General features: G+C 38.0%; 2 protein-coding genes and 1 pseudogene across 2 annotated transcripts; 2 read left to right on the top strand and 1 right to left on the bottom strand.

Annotated features, from left to right (window-relative positions):
• The first annotated feature begins 5971 nt into the window (after positions 1-5971).
• LOC137731862 (endo-1,3;1,4-beta-D-glucanase) lies at positions 5972-8971 on the top strand. The gene is made up of 7 exons (XM_068471106.2): positions 5972-6281; positions 6843-6864; positions 7320-7440; positions 7761-7851; positions 8015-8104; positions 8346-8446; positions 8526-8971. Exons 1-7 carry the CDS (start codon positions 6134-6136, stop codon positions 8664-8666), a joined length of 714 nt encoding a protein of 237 aa, XP_068327207.2. The 5' UTR covers positions 5972-6133; the 3' UTR covers positions 8667-8971.
• Positions 8972-14930: 5959 nt separating this feature from the next.
• LOC148689966 (uncharacterized) lies at positions 14931-15568 on the bottom strand (annotated as a pseudogene).
• Positions 15569-19432: 3864 nt separating this feature from the next.
• On the top strand, positions 19433-25432 carry LOC137731117 (mitogen-activated protein kinase 16). The gene is made up of 10 exons (XM_068470208.2): positions 19433-20248; positions 21085-21493; positions 21626-21753; positions 21872-21931; positions 22571-22720; positions 22833-22988; positions 23068-23279; positions 24064-24165; positions 24324-24484; positions 24705-25432. Exons 1-10 carry the CDS (start codon positions 20225-20227, stop codon positions 24995-24997), a joined length of 1695 nt encoding a protein of 564 aa, XP_068326309.2. The 5' UTR covers positions 19433-20224; the 3' UTR covers positions 24998-25432.
• The last annotated feature ends 544 nt before the right edge of the window (positions 25433-25976 follow it).

The following is a 25976-nucleotide window of genomic DNA, read 5'->3' as shown; positions in this document are numbered from 1 at the left end:
CATCAAATAAAAATGATTGGACCTGAAGTTCCATCAAACAAAAGGATCAGGACATGAAGTTCCTTGATAAGTACCTTAAGTTTGAAGTGCCGCAGTGCCTCAACTTAATTGCAATAAAAGTCATAAGAGTCTCAGTCTGCAGACTATTAAATAAGGACCAGAAGTTCCTTATGTCCATCCTCAAAAATGGTTTAGCAGAAGCATTTATTAAGCGGATGAAATTGATTACTCGCGTTCTACTGATGAAAATAAAATTGCCAGTTTTTACATGGGTACATGTCATTTTACATGATACATTATTGATTTGGTTGAGACCTGTTGATAACCATCAATACTTCTTAGTACAACTCGTGTTTGGGAACCAGCCAAACATTATACATTTACGAGTTTTTGGTTGTGTTATCTATGTGCCTATTGCACTGCCACAACATACTGAAATGAAGCATCATTGCGGATTAGGCATTGATGTTGGACATCATCTATCATTCAATATTTAAAACCCTTGACTGGGGATATATTTACCGCGTGGTTTGCGGACTGTCATTTTGATAAGACAATTTTCCTGCCGTTAGGGGGAGAAAATAACTTCGTTTTAGAAGAACGATGAACAAATATCATTCCAGAAGAATGATAAGAAAAAACCGTTCCAGAAGAACGAAGAGAATTTGTCTTATTTTGATTCATGAAGCAATCAATATACAAACGAAGTGAGAATAATTGAATGATGCATTTAATGATGCAACGAAAGTGATGAAATCACATATACTTGCTGCAAATGTGCCTACAAGAATTAATGTCCCTGTTTGACAAAATAATATGGCAGCAAATGATTTATCTGTTGCACGCCTGAAGCGTGGCAGACCCTCAGACTCAAAAGGTTCAGTCCTTCGAAAGAAGAAAAATATGGCACTACTGAACTATTGCATAACTGTCGCATGCCAGAAGCATGACAGTTGTTGCAAGGATACTTGTCCCGGAAAGGTCAATCCGCAGACATGAGAGTATTGATGTCTCATGCATGAAGCATGATAGACGTATAGGTTCTAATGACTCAACTCCCGAAGTGGAGATTAAAATCCAAGCTCTATAACGCTCAAAAGGAGGTTATGATCCGCATTCTCTAAATTATAACTATCCTGGAAGAGATAGTGTAATGCCCTTGAAGAGGCAATGGATATCCCAAAAGAAATGAAAAACTTTTATGCATGCGCATGCACATGAGAATGTGGGATCACAGATTGATGATAACCAATGGTAATTTTGGTTTTTACCAGTAGCTACTAAATTCATCAATGAGCTGTGGTGATATTGAGTCCCGTTTTTTTTCCATCAACAAAATTACGGGCTAAAGATGGAGAAAGGCAAATTCCATTATAATTTTGTAAGAACGTAGAAAAATAGACCTATATACTTGGATACAATACAAATAGCCAAAAGATGTTGAACCTAGAAGGTTACATATGGGCATTTGTAATACCGTGAAATACACTCATATGATAAGACACAGGGTTGGAAACGAGTTCATATGAATGGAGAATTATATATGAAGGGTTATGAGTCGCCCACATAATATCTCCATAAATAAATCCTTCAAATATACATAGAAGCAAATTGCTCTGTATAAATTCTAGAGGAAAATGTGTCATGAAATGTAGAAAATCCCTGAAGGATTCAAATTGCTTGAAGAAAGCCCCGGAAGGGTAAAGCATGAAATATGTACTCAATACCAATGAATAGTATAAATTGCCTTAGTGAGTACTTCCATTATGGTATTGTTGCAACATACTAAAATCTCTTGCAAGAGTTGATGATATTAAATTGAGACTCCTGAAGAGTCAAGAAAGATTATAAAGTGTTGAGAGAAATATTGTCTCGAACTGCAGAATCGAACAATATGCCAACACGAATCTTATCCATGATGTTTACGACATTAAAGAATCATATGGATTGAAGATTATGAGTTGAATACTCAAATAATTAATACACTAAGAATGATCATTTATCTTCGCGAAGGGTAAAGATAAATTGATATTTGGTCCAGAAGTACCACATCTTAGTGAAATATATGCTTTATTATATTTAACACAATACACTGAATGAAATAAAGCTTATATATTAATATCTCCGAGAAATTACATACACATGAGTTAAAACAAACAAATAGGAGGGATCCTTTACAAAGGTTGCTCATGTGAAGCCTCAGTACTCGGAAGTACCCCAGAAGGGAAAGACACCAGAAGTTGATTATTTGGAGTCTCAATACTTGGTGGAACTCCAGACAGCTAAGACAATGGATGTCTTTGGAATAAAGACTCGAACCCCCGATTGTCATTTTGAGTCCGACCTTCGGATTCCAGTAGCTGGTCGAGTTTTCTTTTCATGCTCGTAGAGTAATTATTTGCAAGCATGTGTAACACTTTATTCTCATGCTTAAGCCCTCTAATCTCTTGTTTAAGACTTGCCACCTCAGCCATTAATGATTCAACTTGGTGAGTTCGAGCAAGTAAGCGCTGGCCCATATTGGATACAGAGCCCGCACATTGAACACTGAGAGCCAATGAGTCTTGAACGGCTGCCTCATCAGACCGGTTTGAAAGGATTCTGTTGTCCTTTGGAGTGAGAAGATTCCTGGCTACTACTGTAGCAGTTATGTTATCCTTCATCACAGAGTCCCCAACCGTAAGAGGACCATTAGAAGATGAGAAGGACGGGCGCCATATGTTATCTTGACGCTGCTCGTCTGTATCAATCCTGAGACTCAAATCTAAGCAAATGTTAGATGGGCAAGCCATTTTCAAAAATGATGAAGGAAGTCAGATAAAATCTCAGAAGTGCAAGAAAGGGAAATTTCTGCAGGCAACAATTTTCTGAGTGTTTCTGAACAAAAATTGATATCTCTATAAAAGGAGGGGCAACATGACCACTTATTCAAAAATCGAAGAGACACCGATTTTCAAATTTCAAAAGCCGGATTTCTCTGCATGATGTCTGTCAACATTTTCTCAGACGCAATCTCAGCTCTTGGATATCACGTGCAACTTTGTCAAAGATCTCTGATAAAGTTGAAAACGCGTGAATCTTACTGTTCTAATTACACCACAGTTGCTGATAAGAGTAAAGGCACAGCACTACTACCTGCTATTGGGAAATCCATATATATGTCAACCTCTGTCCTCCATGGCAAGGCAGAACTGAAAAATATTTAACTCTTCCTCATCTCCGAGAATGCATCTTTCACAAAGTATCTCGAAATACTCAGTTTTCTTCCTCTCTGAAAATACATCTACAAACAAGTCACACCAGAGTAAGAGTATCTCATATCATCAGGGATGAGAGCAAGAGTATCTCATATCATGCAATCTCCCTGTCCTTTCCTTTGTCCTTGTTCTTACCTGCCAAAACAAGGATAAAGAAAGCAATATGTCGGAACCTCCACTCAAACTTGCGTTGCCACCAAGAAGTGATGGTCCATTCAAATACCAGGTTTGCATCCCACTCCTGTATCAGAGGACAAATACTACACGAGAAGATGCCAAACCTGCATAAGGAAAATACCACTTCTGCAAGGGGAGCAAGTAAGGCAAGTGAAAATGATACATTGAAGCATGTGGAGACAACCACAACAAACACATGTCAGTTCATCCCCGACAAAGTCTAAGATCACTTGTCACATGCAGCTCCTCATGGTTCAATTTCATTCAAGATCAAGCCTAGACGGCCTTTGAAGAAATCACAAGTCCGATTCAAAATTAAGTGTCCACCACCCTTGAATCAAATTCAGCTCCAGATAAAATAGGTAAATTCAGACCTTTGGAGGAAGTCTAGTAGAAGGCCCTCCAACCCAGTTCAAGAACAAGTATGTGGAAAGTTAACAACAAGTGAAACACCTTATTCGGCAACTATCACCGCTAAAAGACTAAAGCAGCAGGATGAATGATCAGCCTAAATAATTTGAAATCAGGGGGAGATACTCATCAAGGGGGAGCATCCAAAAATAGATCGAGATCTTAACGAGGCAACTCATGTTGATATGTGGGCATCCAAGGGGGAGTGTTGAAAAGTCTCATGGGCAATGAATGCCCACAGTTCCATTTGTAGAAAATGAAAGTGGAAAATGAATTGTGCTGTCAGAAGACGCGTTACAAATTTCAACATGCAGTTAATGCATCAATATGGAGTTGCTCTATAAATAGAGCACTCCATATGTTTTCATGTAACAGAAAAGATAAAAGAGAAAAAAGAAAAAGAGCAGAGAAAGAAAGAGAGGAAGAGGAGAGGAGAGAATAAATAGAGTTATCTTTGTACTCTTATTATTCCAAATTATAATGAAAGCACTACTGCTGCCCGAGGACGTACTCCAGTCACACTGACTGTAGAGGAACCTCGTAAATTTTGTGTCTTATTCCACTGCACACACACTGTCGATTTTACAACAATGTGGAGATTTTCCCGAAAGTGGAACACGGGTGGAGTCGGTGGGCCTCGAGGTAAGATTTGTTAGAATGGTTCTTGAACGATGTCATGTGAATGGTATCGTCATCATTATGAAGCGTCTTATTGTCAAGGAAAGACAAGAATAATTTAAACCTTGTCATATCAACTGTATTCTATTTAGAGCACTTCCAACCCTATAAAATTCCCTAGGAGATAGTGGATTAAATCCCCCACCCCCAAAGCTCCTCCAGCCCTTTGTAATCCGCTAAGCTCCCGGGGAGCCCAATTGTTCACCTAGGCAAAAATCGATAAGCCCAACTCCTAAGCCATCTAACATTTGGACAAGCAGATTTCTGAGTCATCATAGCAGTGAACATAGAAGCAGTGTCAAGATCATTTCCTTCTTCAAGTAATAAATCTCAGCTCAATAAGAGCGATACGAATTGGTCTTGCACGAATGTGAGATTGGAAGAAGTTGTATTCAATGGCCAACCCTTTTAAAATTAATGACGATGACCATGTCTTGATAGGAAATTGTTTCACCAACAGCAGCAAGTTGTTGTCTCAAAGCTCGAACACGCTTCCAGCACACATCAATGGACTCAGTGCCTCCCTGCATTGCACACAAATTATTCTTCAGGTGCCATAGACATGCTTGGATATTCTACCTTCTTAATGCCGCTATGTTTCTTCAATGTTTTGCGCTATGCATTTGGAACGACTGTTGGTTTTATGGAATTGGAGATAGCCGTGCGAAGATTTTCCTCAAAGTGGAACACGAGGTAAGACGTGATGATGAAGCAGCTTGTAAGGTTGCCGAGGAGGCTAATCAAGACTTGTTGGAGTGGTTCTTGAACCATGTTAAGTGAATGGTATTGGCATCACTGTGAAGCGTTTTATTGTCACTAAAAGACGAGACTAATTTGAACCTTATCACATCAACTACATTCTATTTACTATGAATCAGAAGAATGCCTGCACTTTTATAGTACCCATATTTGTATGTAAAATTTGTTGCTTGGAAGAGTAGAGGTTTGACAACAATGTGGTGCTTTTAGGTTGGCATTTTGTGAGTGGTATAAATCATGTTAATAGGTTTGATGAAATTGATTAGTGCATTTTAAAAAAATATCTTTTGTATTTTAAATTGAACGAAACTACAGATCAAGCGGTTTTCTCTCTCTAATACGGTCATTTTTGGATAGTTGTATAGTGTGAGTAACTAATCGATATGCACAATACAGTCTTTTCTGAATAGTTGTGGAGTGTATGTAAGTAATCAACATGCACAACTGTAATTTACTTTGAAGTTTTGAACCATAACATACTTTCACAAATAACCAACGAGCTGTACTGGTTTGGTTTGGAGTGCCAGAGTCCTGGAATCTTGGACTGCGGCTAATACTTATTCTCCTCAAACTTTTCGCATTAGGCCTACGTCATTCATCCCGTCACTTCAAAAGTAAACAATTCAGCAAACAACGTCCAGACTCATATATCGAAGCATTGACTTTCCAATTTGCCACCAAAATATCAAATTCTGATATATTTGCTGACCATTTCCAAACTTTCATATTTTTTTATTGGCCGGAGAATGATTTCCCCTCTATAAATATAGCCTCTGCTGTTCTAGCTCAATCAAACACTGGCAAAGAGTGGTTGTGTTTGTGAATTCGGAGGAAAAAAAAGAAAAGAAATCATGGCAAGCTCTGAGTGCTGCTCAAACCCACCAGCCCTGAACCCGTCCAGCGGCTCTGGCCACGTCGAAAAGCTCGGCGGTTTCGATTCCTATGTCACTGGCTCCCCTGACTCCAAGCTTGCCGTTCTTCTCGTCCATGACGCTTTTGGTACCTTACCCACCACTCCAAAAGTCTTTCTTTTTTCTACTTGTTTCAAAAGCTTGCATTTTTTGTTCAGTTTGTGATTTGGGTTTGTGGGTTTGAGTGGTCTGTCTGTGTTTTTAGCTTAATGGGAACTGGTTTTTAGCTTGTGTAAATTTATGGGTGCAAGAATCTCCATATCGGAAAATTGACAAATTATATATCGAGGTCTTCTAGTGGAAAGCTGGCCTGTATTTCTGAAATCTTTGACACTGTTGCATATGTTTGATTAATTGATGAAGCAATCAGTTCTGGCATTTTCCTTTTCCTTTTGGCTTTGTGGGTGCTGTGTATATATTTGATTAACTGAGCAACTATTTACTTGTTCCCCATTTTCTGTTTTTTCTTTCTTCTGTTTTTGCATGATTGTTGTTCTTTCTTTTCCCGTTTGCTTCCAATTGGGAATTCGAATAGCGTAATTGATTTTCGATCATTCAAACCATATGTCTCTCTCTCTATTGTACAGTTTCTTTCTGTGATGTTCTATCACCAAACCACTTTTTAATGTTACATGTTTTTGCCATGCAGGATATGAAGCTCCAAAGGCTAGGTACGACTGATTCCCACATCTGATAGATGAGTTCTCAGAAATCGATTGCTTTTCTTGGATTTTAAATAACACTTTCTGATTAAATTGATGACTTGGTGAACTTTTTGAAATCATTTACTCAGAAGTACAATCCTTGAGGAAAAAATGGTTATGATTGGTCTATGTAAAGAGAATCACTAGTTTTGAAGAATAGTTCAGAATCAGGTTGTTTACCATATACCTGTCGAACTTCACACTTTGCTCTAATGCCCTCTCGTTACGCTTAAAAGTACCACACCTGTATTTTTTGTGTCAAATCTTTACAATAACAATGCATAGTTGGTCCTTACAGTTTCCAACATCAGAATTTTTTTGTTTGAAGAAACAGTTGTGATATTTACCTGAATCACTATTAAGTTTGCAAGATTGCAAAGTGCCCTATACCCTTAAACTAATGCCACCCGTCTCTTGTAAAGGATGCTTGCAGACAGAATTGCAGCTGCTGGGTTCATTGTTGTGCTCCCGGACTTCTTCAATCGAGACCCTTTTAATGGGGACCTTGCCTCTCTACCGGTTTGGATAAAAGCTCATGCACCGGTTGGTTCTTTTTGTTTTGATGCAGATCTCTAAGTATTTTGTTTATCTGTAATTTAAGTACTCTCACAAGTATCTGTGTGTGATTCGTGAATTTTACGTACAACTTGGGGGACATTTTCATTTCAGCTTAGCATCCCGGTATTGTTATTGTTTTGAGCTTCAAATGGTCTTGAACTCTAGGATGTTTCCACCTATTGAGACTAGTGTGACAAAAAATACAAGGACCTTATATAGTGGTGTTTTAAAAGTTGATATGGAATTGTTGAGCATACGAGTGCCGCTAAAACTGAGGTTATGAGCTCTTGTTTTCGTATCTACAGGACAAAACAATCGAAGATGCAAAACTGGTGATTGAAGCTTTAAAAAGTAAAGGTGTTTCTGCAATAGGTGCTGTAGGCTTCTGTTGGGGCGGTGAGTTCATTTTCCTGCTCTCCGTTATGTATATCTATTTCCTGGTTTATTAGTAGTATTCAAGTTTAACAATGTCTCGTAGGAGGAAGTGCTTATTTTCCTGCTCAGTTCATTATGGCATAGGTTGTTTCACATGACATTGAATTATTTGTGCTGTTTTTAGGCAAGGGTGTCGTTGAACTTGCGAAGCATGACTTTATCCAAGCTGCTGTTTTGTGTCATCCTTCATTTGTCACTCTGGATGATATCAAGGGTAAGATTTCTGTATTTACAGCCAAAATGTTTCTCCGCACCCACTTCTCTCTTTATCCAAGCTGCTGTTTTGTGTTGCGCGATGGCTGCACAAACCTGCGTTGCGCGATGGCTGCGCAACCCTGACCACCACATCTGCTCATGGCTGCAAAAAGAAACAAAATGTGGTATTACAATTCTTTCAAGAAAGAAAAAAAAGTATTGTGTGTTGATTATTGATCTGTTCCCGGTATTACTTTCAGCGGTTAAGGTTCCGATTTCTGTACTTGGAGCTGAGATTGATCAGCTGACTCCACCCGAAGTCGTCAAACAATTTGAAGAGGTTTTAACTGCAAAACCTGAGGTAGGAATATCCTTCAATGATTTTGGTTGTGATCAATGCACATTCCTTGTAAGTGACTGTCTGCATAATGGAATCACAGATTAAAAGCCATGTGAAGATATTCCCGAAGCTCGTACATGGGTGGACGTTGAGGTACAACGATGAAGACGAGGCGGCTGTCAAGGCAGCTGAGGAGGCTCATCAAGACTTGTTGGGGTGGTTCTTGGAGCATATCAAGTGACTGGCACCATATATCACTGCTGAAGTGTTTTATTGTCACTTAGGAAGACAGTTTGGAGTACCTTAAATTCTCTTATATGTTGTTTTTTATTTGTAAGCGGTGGATTGCCCCGGTGACTCGGGCATTCCTCTTTGACCCGCTACATCCCGTGTTCAAACCCTCCTCTCTTCTTAATGTAGATTATTGTTTGTACTCAATTGCTTTTTATCTATTTAATTTATCTGTAATGTTACTTGCTTGGAATAAAGAACAACAACTAAGGTACCTAAAGTTCAAATTTTAAATGTAGACTTCATCGTTTTATGCCTTGGGAAAGTCCCATTGTCCTTTGTGTAATCTTCTTGATGAGACTATTTCTAGCTTACTTTTGAGTTGCCATGTTAGTTGTCATGTTTGGAATAAAAAGGTTATACTAATCACTTTTGAATCAGACATTGTCCTCCACATCACGGTTTTGATTTGTTTCAAGTGCCAAGGTTTAAATTGGAATTTTATTTCGATTCTATTTGCGGTGCGCACGGATAGTTTTGCTTTGGTTGATCCAATACTATCATATAACGGTTTTTATAGAATAATGGGGTACTGTATATCCACTGCCAAATGTGCTGCTGAATCAACATGGCTTACAAGCACATAGCTCCGAGAGAACCATTCGATCAACTCGATCATTCCATTTGATGACAACATAACTTCCACAAAGTGTGGTGCTGTTTGGAACCAAAATAACAGTTTTGGGCCGAGGATTATTATGGGCTTGGCCCTATTATGTAAGACAATGGGCATCTTAGAATATTCCCAGAGAAGGCCCAGCCCAGTAAGGTTCGGCCAAATCCTATCAGAAAACAATCTTATTTGGATAGGAGGTCTAACCGAATCCTGATATAACAAGGAGTCCTCGGATGCCAATTATGTTTTGAATAAAGAAAGGTGCCGAGAATCAAGGGTTTGAATCTGAAGGATAATAGGGTTGGATTCAGAGTCATACATGAATTAAGACTAGCCGAAGCCCATTTGGATTTGATCAAGGAATTATAGTCCGAGCGAAACTCTACTTCGGCATGTGGGTATTACTACTATAAATAGAGAGGGGAGTGCATCATTCAAGGCCCATCTAAATCAACACACAAATATGCCATGCACAAATTCCCGCTCTATGCGAAACCTCTCAAACATCTTGAGATCTTTTTATTTTACCCTTTTTCCGCCAACATATCTTCAGTTTGGATAAACAACACTGTGTTGGCAACTAGCAACATCTTCAGTTGGATAAAAAACACTGCTTCAAGACCGACTGGTTATCTATCCAAGTCTCGGTCAGTAAGGATTTTCTGAGTCCTTGTTGGAAGATGTCATCTTATTAGCCTTCTCGGCGAAGTAAAGTGTTACCAAGTTGCTTCATATTCGGTATACTGAAAGCTGAATTTGATATTTTATGATTGGATACTCATAAGTGTATGCCAGAATTCGACACATGGACGGCCGAACCGTATTTACAATCAAGACACATATTTCTTTCAGGTACTTGTGTCCCTACAGTTTGGTATTGATTCGGCACGCTTATATTCTCGTGAATATAATTACAGTCGCCGAATCTGGTGCCGACAATTCATGAACTTTGCATAACTAGGAGCCTTGTCTTCAAGATCTAAAACCCGAAAGTTAAGACGTGTTCCTTCCTTGGTCACAGTCGCAAGATTTAGAAGCCATCAACTCACCCAACGCCAAGTCAACATTCATTCACTCCCCGATCGAGCTCGACCAATGAGTTAGCACGCCCTGCATTCAACCGAAAGATGTAGTTAGCTTATTAGTAATTTGGCATGCGCACCACGTAGGCTAAATAGTTTTTAGGGTCAACAGTTATTTACACCACTTGTTCATTCTTACGCATGTATTGTTCATTCTTCATTCATGGCTTTCATTCATTGGTCATCAGGAAAATGGATAATTTGATGAAATTTATGCATTTGAGAAAGAAATGTAGAAACTTGAAGGGAAACTTTTTTTAGAAGGAAGCAATATCTACACATAATATCTTTGAAACTTTGGAAATATTTTGGGCAATATCTAGAATTTCAGTAAAATTTCAATACTTCGGTCCTTTTTTCAATATAAGTGTCATTACTGACACAAAAAAAATGAACAATTGAAATTGAAAATAGAAGATTTAATAATTATGAAAATTATATCTAATAGTTAAAATACCCACAATACTAAATGCTACGTAACATCAAAACCACACATCAAAGTATGACATAAATCGGTTAAGAAGTTGTGACACAACAATGTTTAATGGCTTCCAATCAAAATAGAATGTTTAATGGCTTCCAATCAAAATAGAATGGTATTTAGAATGTTTAACCAAATTAAAATAAAATTTTCAAAGAAGTTTAATGGCTTCCAATCAAAATAGAAAAGGAAGTTTGGTGCTATTGGTCTAGAAGTTTTGACAGATATCATCATTTTAAGTGTTACAAAAACTATATGTTATAGGCTTATTTAATTGAATTGTATTTAGAACAGAGAGGGAGGGGGCCGACAATAATAGAGAGAAAATAAAGATGTAATTTCTAAGGTATGTGTTGTATCACCTCATTGTTCCTTTATTTATAGTAGTAGGGAATGTGTAATCCTTACCCTAATAGGATTATAACTCTAATAGGAATTTAACTACTAAAGGGAATATACAAAGATACTCCTAGATACATTAGGATTTACACAATCATATTCCTAATCCAATAGGATTGCAGCACTCCCCTTTGAGTGTATAAAAACTCAACAAAACATCACATCAAATCTTCAGCAGATAAGGTAGAACAGTTGATGAAGTTGTCGGCACAATGGGTGAATGCGAGTCAAAAATTTAAAAGAAAGTATGCATTGGTAGTAAAACTCAAAAAACTTGCTATAAAGCCTAAGGTAGGTGAAAACCCATAGACTAAGGAGAAAAGTGAGAAGTATACATACTGTCTACAACAAACATCGAACAAGATGAAAGTAGTGAACTCAACGAAGTATAATCATCCCAGGATGGGTGCCTCATCAAAACCTCGTTAGGTAGCAAAAATCTAGTAGGAAAAATGCTTCTAATCGTAGGAGAAAAAGTACATTAAGATCAAGTGAGTATGCTTCTGGATACTCCCCCTGAGTTAGACATAACTTCCAAATAAGAGAACTACAAGCAATTCAACTCAGATAATTTACGCATACCGATTCCTTGGACAAGCTTATGAAAAGTAGACTTGGGTAATGACTTGGTGAAAGGATCGGCCAGGTTGTCTGGGAACGGATTTGCTTGACTTCAATGTTCTGATGTTATTGCTGGTGAGAATAAAATAACTTCGGCGCTATGTGCTTAGTGTTGTCTCCCTTGATGTATCCCTTATTTAACTACTCGATACATGCTACTTTATCTTCAAAGATCATTGTAGGAAGGTCAATAATGGAAGACCACTAGTGCTTCGAATATGTTCCATGACAACGAGGCGTGCTTTGTATCATACTATTTCATTCTTCTCATTACGTTTCTTCACAAAAACCTACTTGTAGCCCACAGGCTTCACATGTGATGGAGTAGGTGCTACAGGCCCAAACACCTTACGTTTCGTAAGCCAATCGAGTTTGACCTGGATTGCTTCTTTCTAGTTTGACCAATCCGTTCTACGTTGACATTCATCAACAAAACATGGTTCAATGTCATCGTTAAGCCTGATGTCGAAAGCAACAGTATACGCGAATGCATCATTGTCAATCATCTCATTCAGATTCTAAACTCATCCAATACTACGTAATGGATCGAAATCTCACGATTCTCGAAAAACTGGTAGGTCTCATCTAAGACATCACCGTAATCTAGAATAACCTCATGTGTTGGAACAGATGAGTAAGCAATGGTTAGATTCAGACTAAGGTCACTAGTTTGTGCCGTTTTCCTCTTTTGAGATTGTGAATCTTTTGAACTAGGGGGTCTACCATGCTTCAGGGAGGAGCATATGATTGGCTAGCCGCCAGTGTACCGTACCGCATGGGATGTGTAGCTGCCCCACTCTCGAGGATGGTTCAGCCTTCTAAGACAGTGATACGGCATACATTAAGAGTGTCTATCCTTGCAGGTGTGTTTGTTGCGGGTATATATGATATCATCACCTTTGCTAGATTAGTAAAAGCATCTGGCATGCTTTGAGCGATGTTGTGATGATCTAGAATACATCGCACTTCAGTTTCAGATTGAGGGGTGCGGATATCTAAATGAGACATAGTGGGAGTAATCCCCGATAATTTGCAGTGTTCTGCAAGAACGTTAGTGATCTTATCTCCCCCGAACGACGGGAATATTGTCTCATCGAAGTGACAATTCGCAAAACGTGTGGTAAATAGATCTTATGTCAAGGGCTCTAATTAGCAAATAATGGATGACGAATCATAATCGACATAGATTCTCATTTTTCTCTGAGGGCCCATTTTGGTATGTAGTGGCGGCGCTATTGGCACATAGACTGCGCACACAAACACACGTAAATGTGAGACGTTAAACTCGTATCCAGTAACCAACTGTAACAGCGAATAAGGTTGGGTAGTGATAGGCTTCAGGCGGACCAACACAGTTGTGTGCAGTATTGCATGGCCCCATGCAAATACCAGCAAGTTAGTTTTCATAACCAAAGTCTAAGCTATCATTTGAAGGCGCTTTATAAAAGTTTTTGCTAGGGCATTTTGGGTGTGAACATGGGGTATGAGATGTTCAATTTCAATCCCAACAGACATGCAATAATCATCAAAAGTCTGTGACGTAAACTCTCCGGCATTATCCAGTCAAATTGACTTAATCGGATAATCAGGATGGTGAGCCCTGAACTTAATAATTTGTGCTAGAAGTTTCGGAAATGCAGCGTTGTGTGTGGACAATAAGCAGACATGTGACCATCGCGTCAATGCATCAACCAACACCATGAAATATCTAAATGGTTTACATGTTGGTTGGATAGGTCCACAAATATCCCCAATATTCCGAAAAAAAACTTAGGGGGGGTCGTGAATAATCTTTGTAAGTGAGGGTTGAATGTTCAACTTTTCCAGGGAGTATGCTTTGCAAAGCAGATAGCTGTAATAAGATTTCAAATGATGCCCATGTGATACTTTGAGGATACAGTGCATCATATATCGTCTAGGGTGTCTCATTCGGTCATGCCAAAGCAAGAGAGTGATCTGGAACCCAGCCATAGGGCCGGCCACGTGATGGGTCTCAATGGCGCAAATGGTTGTTATGTACAACCTACTCGGGAAACGTTCCAGCTTCTCGTGAATACGCTTCTGGCCATATTCGTAAGAAGTGATACAAAGACATTCAAAACCATTCTCTTCAGTGGTTTCAACATGATATTGATTATCTCGAATATCTCTAAAACTCAACAACATTTTTCCACAACGTGGAGAATAGAGTGCCTCTTTAATGGTTAATTCAGTACCATTGGATAACATAATACGAGTATTTCCATATCCTTCTATCAGGTTAGATAAACCTGAGAAGGTTGTCAGAGGTGCATTTTTAGGGACGAAGTTAGTAAAATAGTGTTTCTCATGAAATATAGTGTGCGTGGTGGCACTATCAACCAAACAACTAACTTCCCCACTAATCATACCTAGAAATAAATTAATTGAATCGGTCACATGCATAAAAATAATTCCATTCATTCAATTAATCAATTCGAGAAATCATATGCATAAAATAATTATCCATAATTCAAAACAAACCAAAACCAAACAAATAATTCCAAAGACTTAGAAAAATTGTTTGAAAATTAAACCATAAACCTAAAATTTAGAGGGGGGTTTCGGCCATTCCTAGTGGGTTTGGCCACTAATGGTGTAAAACGCCCTAACATATCTTAGAAAAATAAAACTTTATTCTTCCATAGGAGTGGATGCCTCTTGAAAATTTGAAACCTCCAGAGTTGTAGTAGTATCTTCAGGGTGTTTTACATGCACAAAGTTAGTCTCATGACGATAATGATACTGGGCAACAGCCTCTGGGGTAGCTCGACATACGTGTGACTAATGATCCTTTGATCCACAGCGATAACACATATCTAGTTCAGTGGAAGCCGGTTGAACGGTAGTTTTTCCCCTGTTCTTGAAGTTTGGGGCCTTAAGGGCAAGAGTTTGGTGCTTATGGGTTAAATTTCCTCCATTAGGTGGGCCTCTATTTTGTTGACCTTGGGCCCGTGGTGGGGCTTGCCACTCATTTCCACGGCCACGACAGGGTTTTCATCGGTTGTAGCTGCTAGAATTAGTCGCATGCGCTTCAGGCGGAGTGTTCGAGCCAGTGAGTCGAGCTTGATAATTCTTCATCAAAAGTTGGTTTTGCTTTTCAGCGAGAAGTAAAACAAATATCAAATCCAAAAATTCGGTGAACTTTTGTGCCTTATATTGTTGTTGCAGGACAATATTGATGGCACTGAAGGTCGAATAGGTCTTCTCTAAGAGATCATGTTCAGTTAAGTCTTCTTTACAGAACTTAAGTAATGATCGGATTCTACAAACTTAGAGTTGTATTCATTCACAGACTTAAAGTCTTGGAAGCGTAAATGCTGCCAGTCATGTCTTGCTTTAGGTAAGTAAATGTCTTTTTGGTGATCGAAGCGATTGGGTAGAGCAAGCCAAAGGGTACATGGATCCTCATATGCGAGGTACTCGGTCTGCAGTGCATCATAGATGTGTCTGCGGATAAAGATCATAGTAGTAGCTTTCTGAGCTTCATCGACGAGTTCGTCGTCAGTTGGTTCCTCCATAGTAGCTCGAAGATTCTTTGCAGTAAGATGGAGTTTCATGTCTTGAATCCACTTTAGGTAGTTTCTTCCAAAGACTTCCAGAGTAGTGAAATCGAGCTTGTTCAAGTGCGACATATCCCTAAACAGAGCATACAACAAAACATGGTTAGTCATATGGAAAGCCATAGACATATATCGTAGAACATGCGGGTTCTATAAACATGTATTGGTTTAATTTAAACATGAAAGTTACAAGTTTCATGTGGTAAGTTTTAAATGAAAACTGCAGGTTTTCAAAGGCACTAAATTCGAAACTACAGGTTTGATTTAGTTATGAACATTCGGTTCATATATAGAGGTACCTGCAAGAACACAAAATACAATATGCAATAAAGTGTAGTGAATTTGTGGATTGCTGTAGGAACCCAAGTGTGAATGCATCGAGACTACGAAAGATAATCAACGATTCAAAGAAACAAAATAATTTATTGAATCGTTAATTGCCAAAAAGTGAACTTCAGGTCAATAATTTTGGATTAAATGTTAGATTAATGGACTGCTGGTCACTTTAAGTAATTGAATAGATTGTAACCATTCAGGTTTAATCGTAGAAGCAAAAATAATAATAACATTTCGGTTAAAATTACAGAGAATGCCAAAAATAGCATTGGATTCGAAAAACCATAACCCAATATCAGTGAGCTTGGGTGCTGTGTGCAAGGCTAGGCCCTAAAAAGGCTTAGTGGGTCATTGGTTGCTACGGGTAGCCTAATCATGGATGCAGGACATGGGCCATTTCTGGGTAAGCCTAGTCGTAAAGGCTGGCTTGTTGTTGTCTTAGGTCGGAACGCTAGCAAGCCCAACCTAAGCTGGCTTTATGGTTGGGTCGTGACATGGTGAGCCCAGCAGATATGGCATCTGCTGTAAGTGAGCCGGGGCAAGAGGACGAGCTCAGCAGGCTTTTGGCATGCTGGTGATGGCCCTACGGCTTAGGGACAAGCCTAGCAAAGCTTCGGGTTGTGCTGAAGTGTGCTAGGGCTACAGGCCCGTTTCATAAACCCAAACCAAGCCTTCGACCTAGCTGTCCAGTACGTGCAGCAAAGCCCAAAGGGCTACTGCAGAAGTCCATGACGTCAAACGACGTCATCCCAAGGTGGTGGCATGGCTGCAGGCCAACCAACTTGGCTCGATGCCAACGGCGGTACGGCGTGTAGCCGCGACTTGGCCACAAAAAAATAAAAAATAAAAATCTAGGGTTAACCTAATTTCTTCTAGATTAATTTCAATGATTTGACTCACAAATTCCACATAGCATAATTGCGTATTGCATGAACAAATATATATATTGACAAAATATATGAACACATATACAATATATATAATTGAAAGGAAAATATAAATATAGGGGGATCATGCATTATGGGGAATGTTTTCATGCTTCAAGGTTGTTTCAAATATCTTAATTTATTTTAAAAGAACCTGATTGGCATAAAATAATTGAAAGCCTTTGATGTTGTAGAAGAAAGCCTCATCCACAATCATTCAATTCCTTAGCTTCTGATAAAAGCGTCACATTGTTAAATCATGGGAAAAGCGCGTGGATTCATCATCTGTCCTAGTTTGATTGCAAATTTACAATTTTATCCTCTTTTATAATTTCAGCCTTCCCACATACCCTTTTAGACGATAATGCCCCCTGTTCTTTCCAATACTACAAATCTGCCATTTGCATTTTTGGTCGGATTTTCTTTTATTTTATGTCTATATTTGAGAAATAGAAAGAGTAATGTCACAATTATGTGTCAAAATTCTATCATGCATCTACATTGATGCATTAGACGATTGGATTTGCATGGTTAAACATTAGCAATTTTAGTCCAGCCATTCACACACCAATACATTTTTAAATAAGAAAACATCAATGTATATACCATACACTAGTGTATTGTAGAAAAACTCCTTTCTTTTTTCCACTAATTTAGAACTTTTGCCTAAAATATACGTTATTGTATAAAAGTTAAGAGTCAAATATGTTGTTGTTTTCTCTTTTCCAGATTGTTTTAATTTTTATTGTGATTTCTTTTCTTAAAAGGGGACCAGTATGTCTTAGCCATGATAGTTCACCCTTTTAGCAGTCGGAAAGACTCACAAAAGCATTTCATTGTGATTTTGACTTTTTGTAGTTTTGTATTTTGTGAAAAAAGAGAGGTCAAGATGAAGAATTAGAACTAAGACTCGGATGTGAAGGTAATATTTACTAGAAATACAAACCTTATCTCAACGCACATACTTAAGTCAATAATTCAGATCTACCGAGTGATGAATTGTAGCCTTTATTCCTTTTTAACTCACTACATTGCAAGCCAAAATTCTCTTCCTAAGCCTAATTTAGAGTGGTAATATTATTTTAATAATAATAAAAGTCAATAATTAAGTTCATAATGTTTGTTGCATTTGGACTATGAAAACGCTTATTTTTGGAAGAAAAAAAAAGGGGTTTTGGAGAATTTATCCCATTATTATTGTTATTCGTTGGATGGCGAGTTTATTTTGTTTAATCATTTAGAAGTGGTCTTCGGGATCTTCCAATCAAGCAGCCCATGCTGCTGTAGCTTTAACCAATTCGAGGGTGTGCTTTATGAGTTGGGAAACTATGACTCCTCTCTCTCTGGTGATGGTCTTCTCTCGTGACGGACTACCATGTCCTCCAATTTTATGGCTTTTGGTGGGCTTCTCCCCTCTTTTTTTGGTATGCCCAAAGGGTATTTGGCTGTCTTTGTCTCTTCCTTCTAGATTCTTTGATGCTCCTCGTGTACTTAGGCAAAACTTTTCTTTCCCATTGCGGGACTAGGAGTTGTAGTGGGATAATGCTAGGGTCCAAAGAGATCAAATTTTTAAATCAAATAATGTGTCACAAATAAAAAGTAAGCACATTAATTAACATTTAAGTAATAATTCAATCATTAATATCATCTTCAATTGATGTTTAAAATTTAATTTAGGAATTTATTCTCTTTAGCATTCATTATCTATAAGATCCCACATCGCCCATGAGTAATGATCTTGTAAGCTTTATATGTATATTCTCATCTCTACCTAGCACGATAACTTTTGAGAGCTCACTGGCTTCGGGTTCTGTAGGAACTCAGAAGTTAAGCGAGTTCGCCTGAGAGCCTCATCTGAGTTCTCAGAAACAAAACCGTAAGGGTGTAATAGGGGCCCAAAATGGACAATATCATGCTACGGTAGAATCAAACCCGAAATATGATAGAAGCCCGGACCGCGATGTGACATTATCCGTTGTAATGTGATTCCTTCTTATGTTCCGCTTTACCGGTTTCAATATATTACTATCTTTCTAAAATATATATATTATTTTATGGCTTGGCTGTCGGCTCTCCAATGATGAAAAACAAAACTGAAAGATAAAGTACTTTTGTTTATTTTATGGCTACCAATTCATGATTATAAAAGATTATGCTTTGGAGCTCCCATGTGATGCACGCATGCACCTGCGCCGCCCGCCAGGGGTATGCAAATTAATGTTGGATTATTATTAGTACAATAATTACCTCTTAATTTATATTACCAAAATAACAGGCAAAACTTAATTCCAGTTCTTAAGGTGTTGTTATTTACACACCAATTTTTAACTTTCATACATTTTTCTTAATTTTCGATCGTTGAATCGAATTAATTAAAAAAAATCAATAGATAAAAATTAACAAAAGTATGCAGAAGATTAAAAAAGGTGTGTGATTTCATGATTTTCTCGTTCCTAAACATGCCATCAATCAATTCTCATTTCTCATACCTCTTTTAGATGATCTGCTAGTAATTCATGATTCTTGGATCAATGTCATCTTAAGTTGAAGGCAAATGCTCTATTTATCTTAGCAAAGCAAAAAATTAAATAAAAGCCCAAACTGAATGGCAAAAAGGTCTTTTCACCTAAATATAATTATTTTGCAAATCCTTCTCTAAAATTATTATTTTATCAGGAAAGCAAAATAATGCAAAATAATGGCCATCTTTAAACAATGTGCTGTTTTCTCATTTTAGTAATATTTTACTGTTCTTCTCTGTTTTTCTCTGTCCCTCTCTCTCTCTCTCTTCGCTCCAAAAAGCTGCAATTTGGAGTACGCCGTTCTGCAATTCTCTCTCTCTCTCTCTCTCTCTCGCTCTCTCCTCGCTTTCTGTTCGAGATCCAAAAGCACCTCCACTCAGAAATCTCCAGCCCAATCTTCAGATATCTGCCACTTCTTCGACTACCAATTTCTGTTGAATCCGAAGGCACTTCTACCATGCTTTTTTAAAACCCATTACTTTCTTCTCCAAAAGCACCCACCTTTATTTTTATATTTTCCTTAGAAAACGTTCGAGATTACCGCCTTCTTTAGATCCTCCAAATTTAGTTATTTCCGCTCGATTGCTTTGCACAAGTCACACTCCAACTCTGTGATCTGTAAAATCTTCGTTTCCAACTAAATTAGATACTTCCGCTATCTATTTTAGCTGTCTTATTTTGGACTAAAGCTCTTTGCTTTGTTCTTGCAACCTCCGAATTCGAATTGGATTTGGATTTTAATCGGTATTGTGTTGGGTTTTTTGCTTTGATCATCAGTTGGTTATATTTGGGAGATTTGGTCATCTGGGTATTTTGATTTTAGGGGGATTTGGGTTTTCTTTTTGCTGTTTTTTGTGATCTGGGTCTGTGTTTTTTCAACTCAAGGTGTTAGATGCACCTGTTGGATTGTTGCTTAGAAACCCTTTGGATGCTTTGTTGTTAAGATGCAGCCGGATCAAAGAAAAAAGGTATATTCAATCAATTCTGATGTATTCCTGCAAAAATGCAAAACGTTTCTGATGTCCTTCCGATGTTTACAATCATATGTTGATATTAGTAGTTATAGTTGATTTTATTCGAAGATTTGGTCTTGCATTTGTTAACTATTTCATGATAATTGGAATCAAAACTTTCTTGCTGGTGCAGATTTTAGCGTATTATTTCCTGCTGTATTATGGTGGTGTTCCGATATATGGACTGTACAGTGTTCCTGTTCATGTTTCATTTCTGTGCCATATGCTTTTGTGCATTTGGTTGTATGGGTAAATGCCCACTTATAATTTGTCTTATGAAGCTGTTATTGCTTAGTTTCGTTTTGTATCATAAAACATTTTATGGTTTGTTCATGGGGTAAAGGTTAGTCAAGCTGAAATACAATACATTACATAAATTTCTTGTATTCTTAACCAGGAATCTAAGTTTTCTTTAACTAAAGAATAGTCAGTGTCATTTACAAATCTCATGTTATTGTTCTTTACATTTTCTAGCCGTTTACCTACTTGATCATGATAAGTACTTGTAATCTTCAGTCAAGATGCAGAGGAAATATTTTAAGAAAATAACTAGTGGGTGTTCAGCCTGATTTGGTGATGTTCGTACTGTGACTAACAAGGGTAGAGATTGACTTGTTCCATATTCTTCTACTTAAATTTGCAAAATACGAATTATTTGATTTTTGGGTCTCTTTTAGTCATCCTTGTATTGTGACCAACTGTTTCCACCCAATGTTGTGAATCATTTTGATTGCATAATGACTTGTCTTATGGTATTGTGTTGATGAAATGGTATGTTTGTGGCCATGCAGTCGTCTGCAGATGTGGACTTCTTCACAGAATATGGTGAGGGTAGTAGGTATAAAATAGAGGAAGTAATTGGTAAAGGAAGCTATGGTGTTGTTTGCTCTGCATATGATACACATACTGGAGAAAAGGTTGCAATAAAGAAAATAAATGACATCTTTGAACATGTATCGGATGCCACCCGCATTCTTCGCGAGATTAAACTTCTTAGGCTCCTACGCCATCCAGACATTGTGGAGATCAAGCACATCTTGTTGCCACCATCCAGAAGGGAATTCAAGGACATTTATGTTGTCTTTGAACTCATGGAATCTGATTTGCACCAGGTTATTAAAGCAAATGACGATTTGACACCAGAACATTATCAGTTCTTTCTTTATCAGCTTCTTCGAGGCATGAAGTACATACACACAGGTAGTTTTATACTTTGACCTTGTTTGCAGTACATTTACAATATTTAGCACTACTGTAGATTCTTTTTACCTCAAACTCAAATTAGATCATGACAATACATGTTCTTATTTTCTTCATATATTGGTTTTGTAGCAAATGTCTTTCACCGAGATCTAAAACCCAAAAATATCTTAGCAAATGCTGACTGCAAACTCAAGATCTGTGACTTTGGTCTTGCAAGAGTAGCTTTCAATGATACTCCTACTGCTATATTCTGGACAGTAAGTCTTTCTTTAATAACTTGGGAGCTTCGATTTCCACATGATATCAGATTTGCACGTTTTCTGAAAATGTAAGTTGTTCAGGTCTCATCTCTAACTTCATTTCTTATACATGCAGGACTATGTTGCCACAAGATGGTACAGGGCCCCTGAATTGTGTGGATCATTTTTCTCAAAGGTGCAAGAATCATTACCCCTTTCATTATTTTGGATGCTGTTGGATCTTTTTGTCTGGTACTGTAGTTGTAGCTTCGTGTGCTAAAATGATTCTTTAAAAAGTTTCCAACTGAATTTTATTGTGTTATTGCACCATTGAATGTAATGCTTCCTCACCTCTTCTTTTCTCCAATTTACTTCACATTTTTACAGTAAACATTAGCCTTTGGAGATCTCACAATATGTCCCTTTCTCCTTAACTTATTTTCAGTAGGGTTAGAACAATTTATTTAATCTGTTGTTAACCCTTTTGCTAACAAAGGCATTGCATTAGAAACAATGCTGCATCTGTAACCCTTTCTATATTTGGTGCTGTTTGACAGATATTTAATAATTTTATACAGTACAATACAATACAAAACAATATTAGAATGAGCCATACCTTCGCTATCTTCTAAATCTTAATTTGCTTGGCCTTCCATTGATTACCTTACCTCTACTTCCTGTAATAGCATTGAACAGTAACCATTGCAAGTTATGTCATGCAGTCACCCAGTGATAGCCATCTCAGTCCGCTGCGATAAATGTGTTTCTTTTACTTTTCTGCTTTCTTTTCCAGGTGTGATATTCAGTCCATTGATACTCTTGTTTCTATTTTCAGTATACACCTGCAATAGATATATGGAGCATAGGGTGCATTTTCGCAGAGCTCTTAACTGGGAAGCCTCTATTTCCTGGCAAAAATGTTGTTCATCAATTGGATCTGATGACTGATCTATTGGGAACACCATCTGCTGATGCAATTGCCAGGGTCAGTTTACTGGAATATATACAATATTAACAAATTCTGACTATATGTTGTGTGTACATTTCATTGTCTGAACTACTCTTATCTGAGTCTAATTCTAAATTTTATCAAACAGGTACGCAATGAGAAGGCGCGCAGATACTTGAGCAGTATGCGAAAGAAGAAGCAAATTCCTTTCTCCCAGAAGTTCCCTAATGCAGACCCACTTGCACTTCGTTTATTAGAAAGAATGTTGGCATTTGAACCGAAGGATAGACCTACTGCTGAAGAGGTAAATGTTCATACAAATTCTTCATTTTTTTACCATTTAAATTATCCTGCTAATGAAGATATTCTTCTGCTTCATTTAGGCCCTTGCTGATCCCTATTTTAAGGGTTTGGCAAAGGTGGAGAGAGAACCTTCTGCTCAACCAGTTACCAAGATGGAATTTGAATTTGAGAGGCGAAGGATAACCAAGGAAGATGTAAGAGAGCTCATTTACCGTGAGACTCTCGAGTACCATCCAAAGATGTTGAAGGAGTACTTAGAAGGATCTGAGCCAACTGGCTTCATGTATCCAAGGTATTCTCATCCGAAATTTTAAAATATCAACCTAGTTTAAAACATCCTAACTCATACATTTCTCTTACAAGAGTCTTTATATTTGTAGTCATGTATATGTTCATCGTCTGGTTAACATCTATGTTTCTCATAACATAAAATGTCTGGCCAACATTGTGGGTATTTTAATAGAACTGTTACTCTGAGTTGTGAAAAGTTGAAGCACCTCGAATTAAAACCCTTAGTGCTCTTCCCAGCGAAGTAGATGATATCTCTTGTGTTTATGCAATGAGGATCTAAACAAACTTTAACACTGTTCCAGGTTTCCATAAGAATAATGTATGTGTTATCACTTCCAAAGGGTATAAACAAAGAAAGCTAAAATCCGCAACTTGAAGCCTATTTAGTTAATGACTTTCCCACTGTAGTGAAGTGAACTGTCAGTCTCAGGAACCATCACTGTTTGCTCTGGAAGCAGGGTGTATGTAAGGTACAGGAGTCGGTATACAAGTAAGATAGATATGTACGTCGTACAATCTTGAAAAAAGCAAGAAATATGGCATTATAATGTTAGTAGACACAATATTAACAGATTTTAGGTTGATTTCATGTAATCAAGTATTTGATTGGGTTGCTAAACCTTGAATATCAAATTTGGTGGGAGAATACCATGCAAACCACCGGGACAGTATGCAAACTACCGGGAGAGCATGCAAACCAAGTTTCCTCTGATTTGCAAGCTTTATTGCTCTTCAAAGGAGAAGGCTTTATCTTAATTTTTAATTTACTTACTTTTTCAACACAGTGCTGTTGACCATTTCAAGAAACAATTTACTTATCTTGAGGAGCACTACGGAAATGGCACAACAGCTGTTGCGCCTGAAAGAACACATGCATCACTGCCCAGGTATCCCTTGTGCCATCTGTTTTCTAAGCATCGCCTGTAAATTTTATCAGCATTCTTGTCTAATTGCTCACAATCTGAATTCGAAATCTGGGGATTGACTGAAATTTGTGCTAATCTGATTTCAAAATCTGGGTATTGACTAAAATTTGTGCTTGCAGGGCATGTGTTTCATATTCAGATAATCCAGTACAGCATTCAACAGATGTCACAGATGACCTCTCAAGATGCTGCATCAAAGAAGTTGAGAAGCCACAGACAGACAGGAGCAGTGGGATCCCTACGACAAGGCACCCAATTCAAGTTCCTCATACCATCCAAGGTGCAGACATGATTACAATAAATTACAAATTGTTGTTGTTAGGGTGTCTGCTTTTTCGCACTCCAAATGCACTTGCAATATTTCTCTTGTTCCCACTATTCCTACTCTTGCGTTTTAAAATTTGAGTTATATTTTTATCTATTTAAACTGCTGTCACTTTGCTTTTTGGTTTTTCTTTTTTTTTTTTTTTTTTTACTTACAATGCTGCTTTTTGATGCAGGAGCTGCAAGGCCTGGGAAAGTTGTGGGCTCAGTATTACGCTTTAATAATTGCGGGGCGGCAGCTGCAGCAGAGGCTCTTGAGCAGCGAAGGGTGATGAGGAATCCAGCTGCTCCAACTCAATATCCTGCTGCAAGTGCAGCTTCATATCCTAGAAGAAATATGCCCTGTAAAAATGAGAGGGGAGATTGTGAAGGCGTTGAAGGTTCCAACCGGCTGCAGCCAAAGCCTCCTCAGTACATACCAAGGAAAGTTGCTGCTGCTCAGGATGGATCTGGTAGCCAATGGTACTGATTCCATGGCAGGTTTATATGGTGGAATCCGCTAACCATAACAGATGTTAGATGGAGCAGTTATCCACCGCATACTAACCGGGATCGATCCATCACTAATTGAAACTTCATTGATTTAAGTAGTTTGAATGCCAGTTCCGGGTAGTGCCACATCTGCGCGAGAAAGATTAAGGCCTTTCAATCTCCACTGGAGGAAGAAATGCTAAGCGATGCGTTGACGTACCCGATTCGTTCCATCGCTCGGTAACTTGGGTAATTTTTCGTTTCATCCTTTATGGCGTAACATCAGTGTTTGTATATTCACCTTGTATTATTTTCTACTTGAAATAATGGTCTCTCTAACGCTCCTTTCCTTGATCATGTTTGGACATCTGTGGCGATAACTGATTTGGTTTTGTACTTTACTGGCAAATTTAAACGTGTTTTGCTTTTTTAATTGGGTTGAGTGCTTCAGTTTCTCATGCATGCGCCAATGCACCCAAGTCCGCCACAAAAAATGGAGTGTGAAAATCATTTTCCTTTCGTTATCAGTGTTGAACCATTGTGAAGGTGTTGAAGACCATAAATAAATACAAGTTAAAAAAACCTGATCCTCACGATGAACCGTTTCATTTTGTCCATTTTGATTCAGTTTATGCTAAGGGCTCGTCTGGTGTCTAAGACTCGATAATAATTGAATTGTTGGATACATATCCCATCCGATCCTCCCAAATTTATTCTAGTCCTATTCTAAAAGTAAATTAGCGTAATGGTCCTTCAATTTTAATCAAATTGGTGCAATGGTCCCTTAACTAAAAATTCAATACTATTGGTCCCTTGGTTCATTAAATTGTGTAGTTATGGTCCTTTTAGTCAATTCCGTCAGAATTTTGTCAAAATAAGTTATGTTAGAAGGATCATTGCTACAATTAGGTTAAGGTTGAGGGATTATTGCTTTAATTGGGTTAAAGTTAAGGACCGATTTCTCCAGTTGAAGTAAA

This window comes from Pyrus communis, chromosome 16 (genome assembly GCF_041283825.1).
Source record: "Pyrus communis isolate YQ-2024b chromosome 16, ASM4128382v1, whole genome shotgun sequence".
Lineage (NCBI taxonomy): Eukaryota > Viridiplantae > Streptophyta > Magnoliopsida > Rosales > Rosaceae > Pyrus > Pyrus communis.
The sequence above is the reverse complement of the archived record's forward strand: the minus strand, read 5'-3'. Positions and strand labels throughout refer to the sequence as shown.

Coding starts and splice junctions, on each gene's coding strand:
- LOC137731117 (XM_068470208.2), top strand. CDS start 20,225: ATGCAGCCGGATCAAAGAAAAAAG. Junction 21,932..22,570: donor GTGGATCATTTTTCTCAAAG/GTGCAAGAATCA, acceptor TTCTATTTTCAG/TATACACCTGCAATAGATAT. Junction 22,989..23,067: donor ATAGACCTACTGCTGAAGAG/GTAAATGTTCAT, acceptor TGCTTCATTTAG/GCCCTTGCTGATCCCTATTT.
- LOC137731862 (XM_068471106.2), top strand. CDS start 6,134: ATGGCAAGCTCTGAGTGCTGCTCAAACCCACCAGCCCTGAACCCGTCC. Junction 6,865..7,319: donor TATGAAGCTCCAAAGGCTAG/GTACGACTGATT, acceptor TCTCTTGTAAAG/GATGCTTGCAGACAGAATTG. Junction 7,441..7,760: donor GGATAAAAGCTCATGCACCG/GTTGGTTCTTTT, acceptor TCGTATCTACAG/GACAAAACAATCGAAGATGC.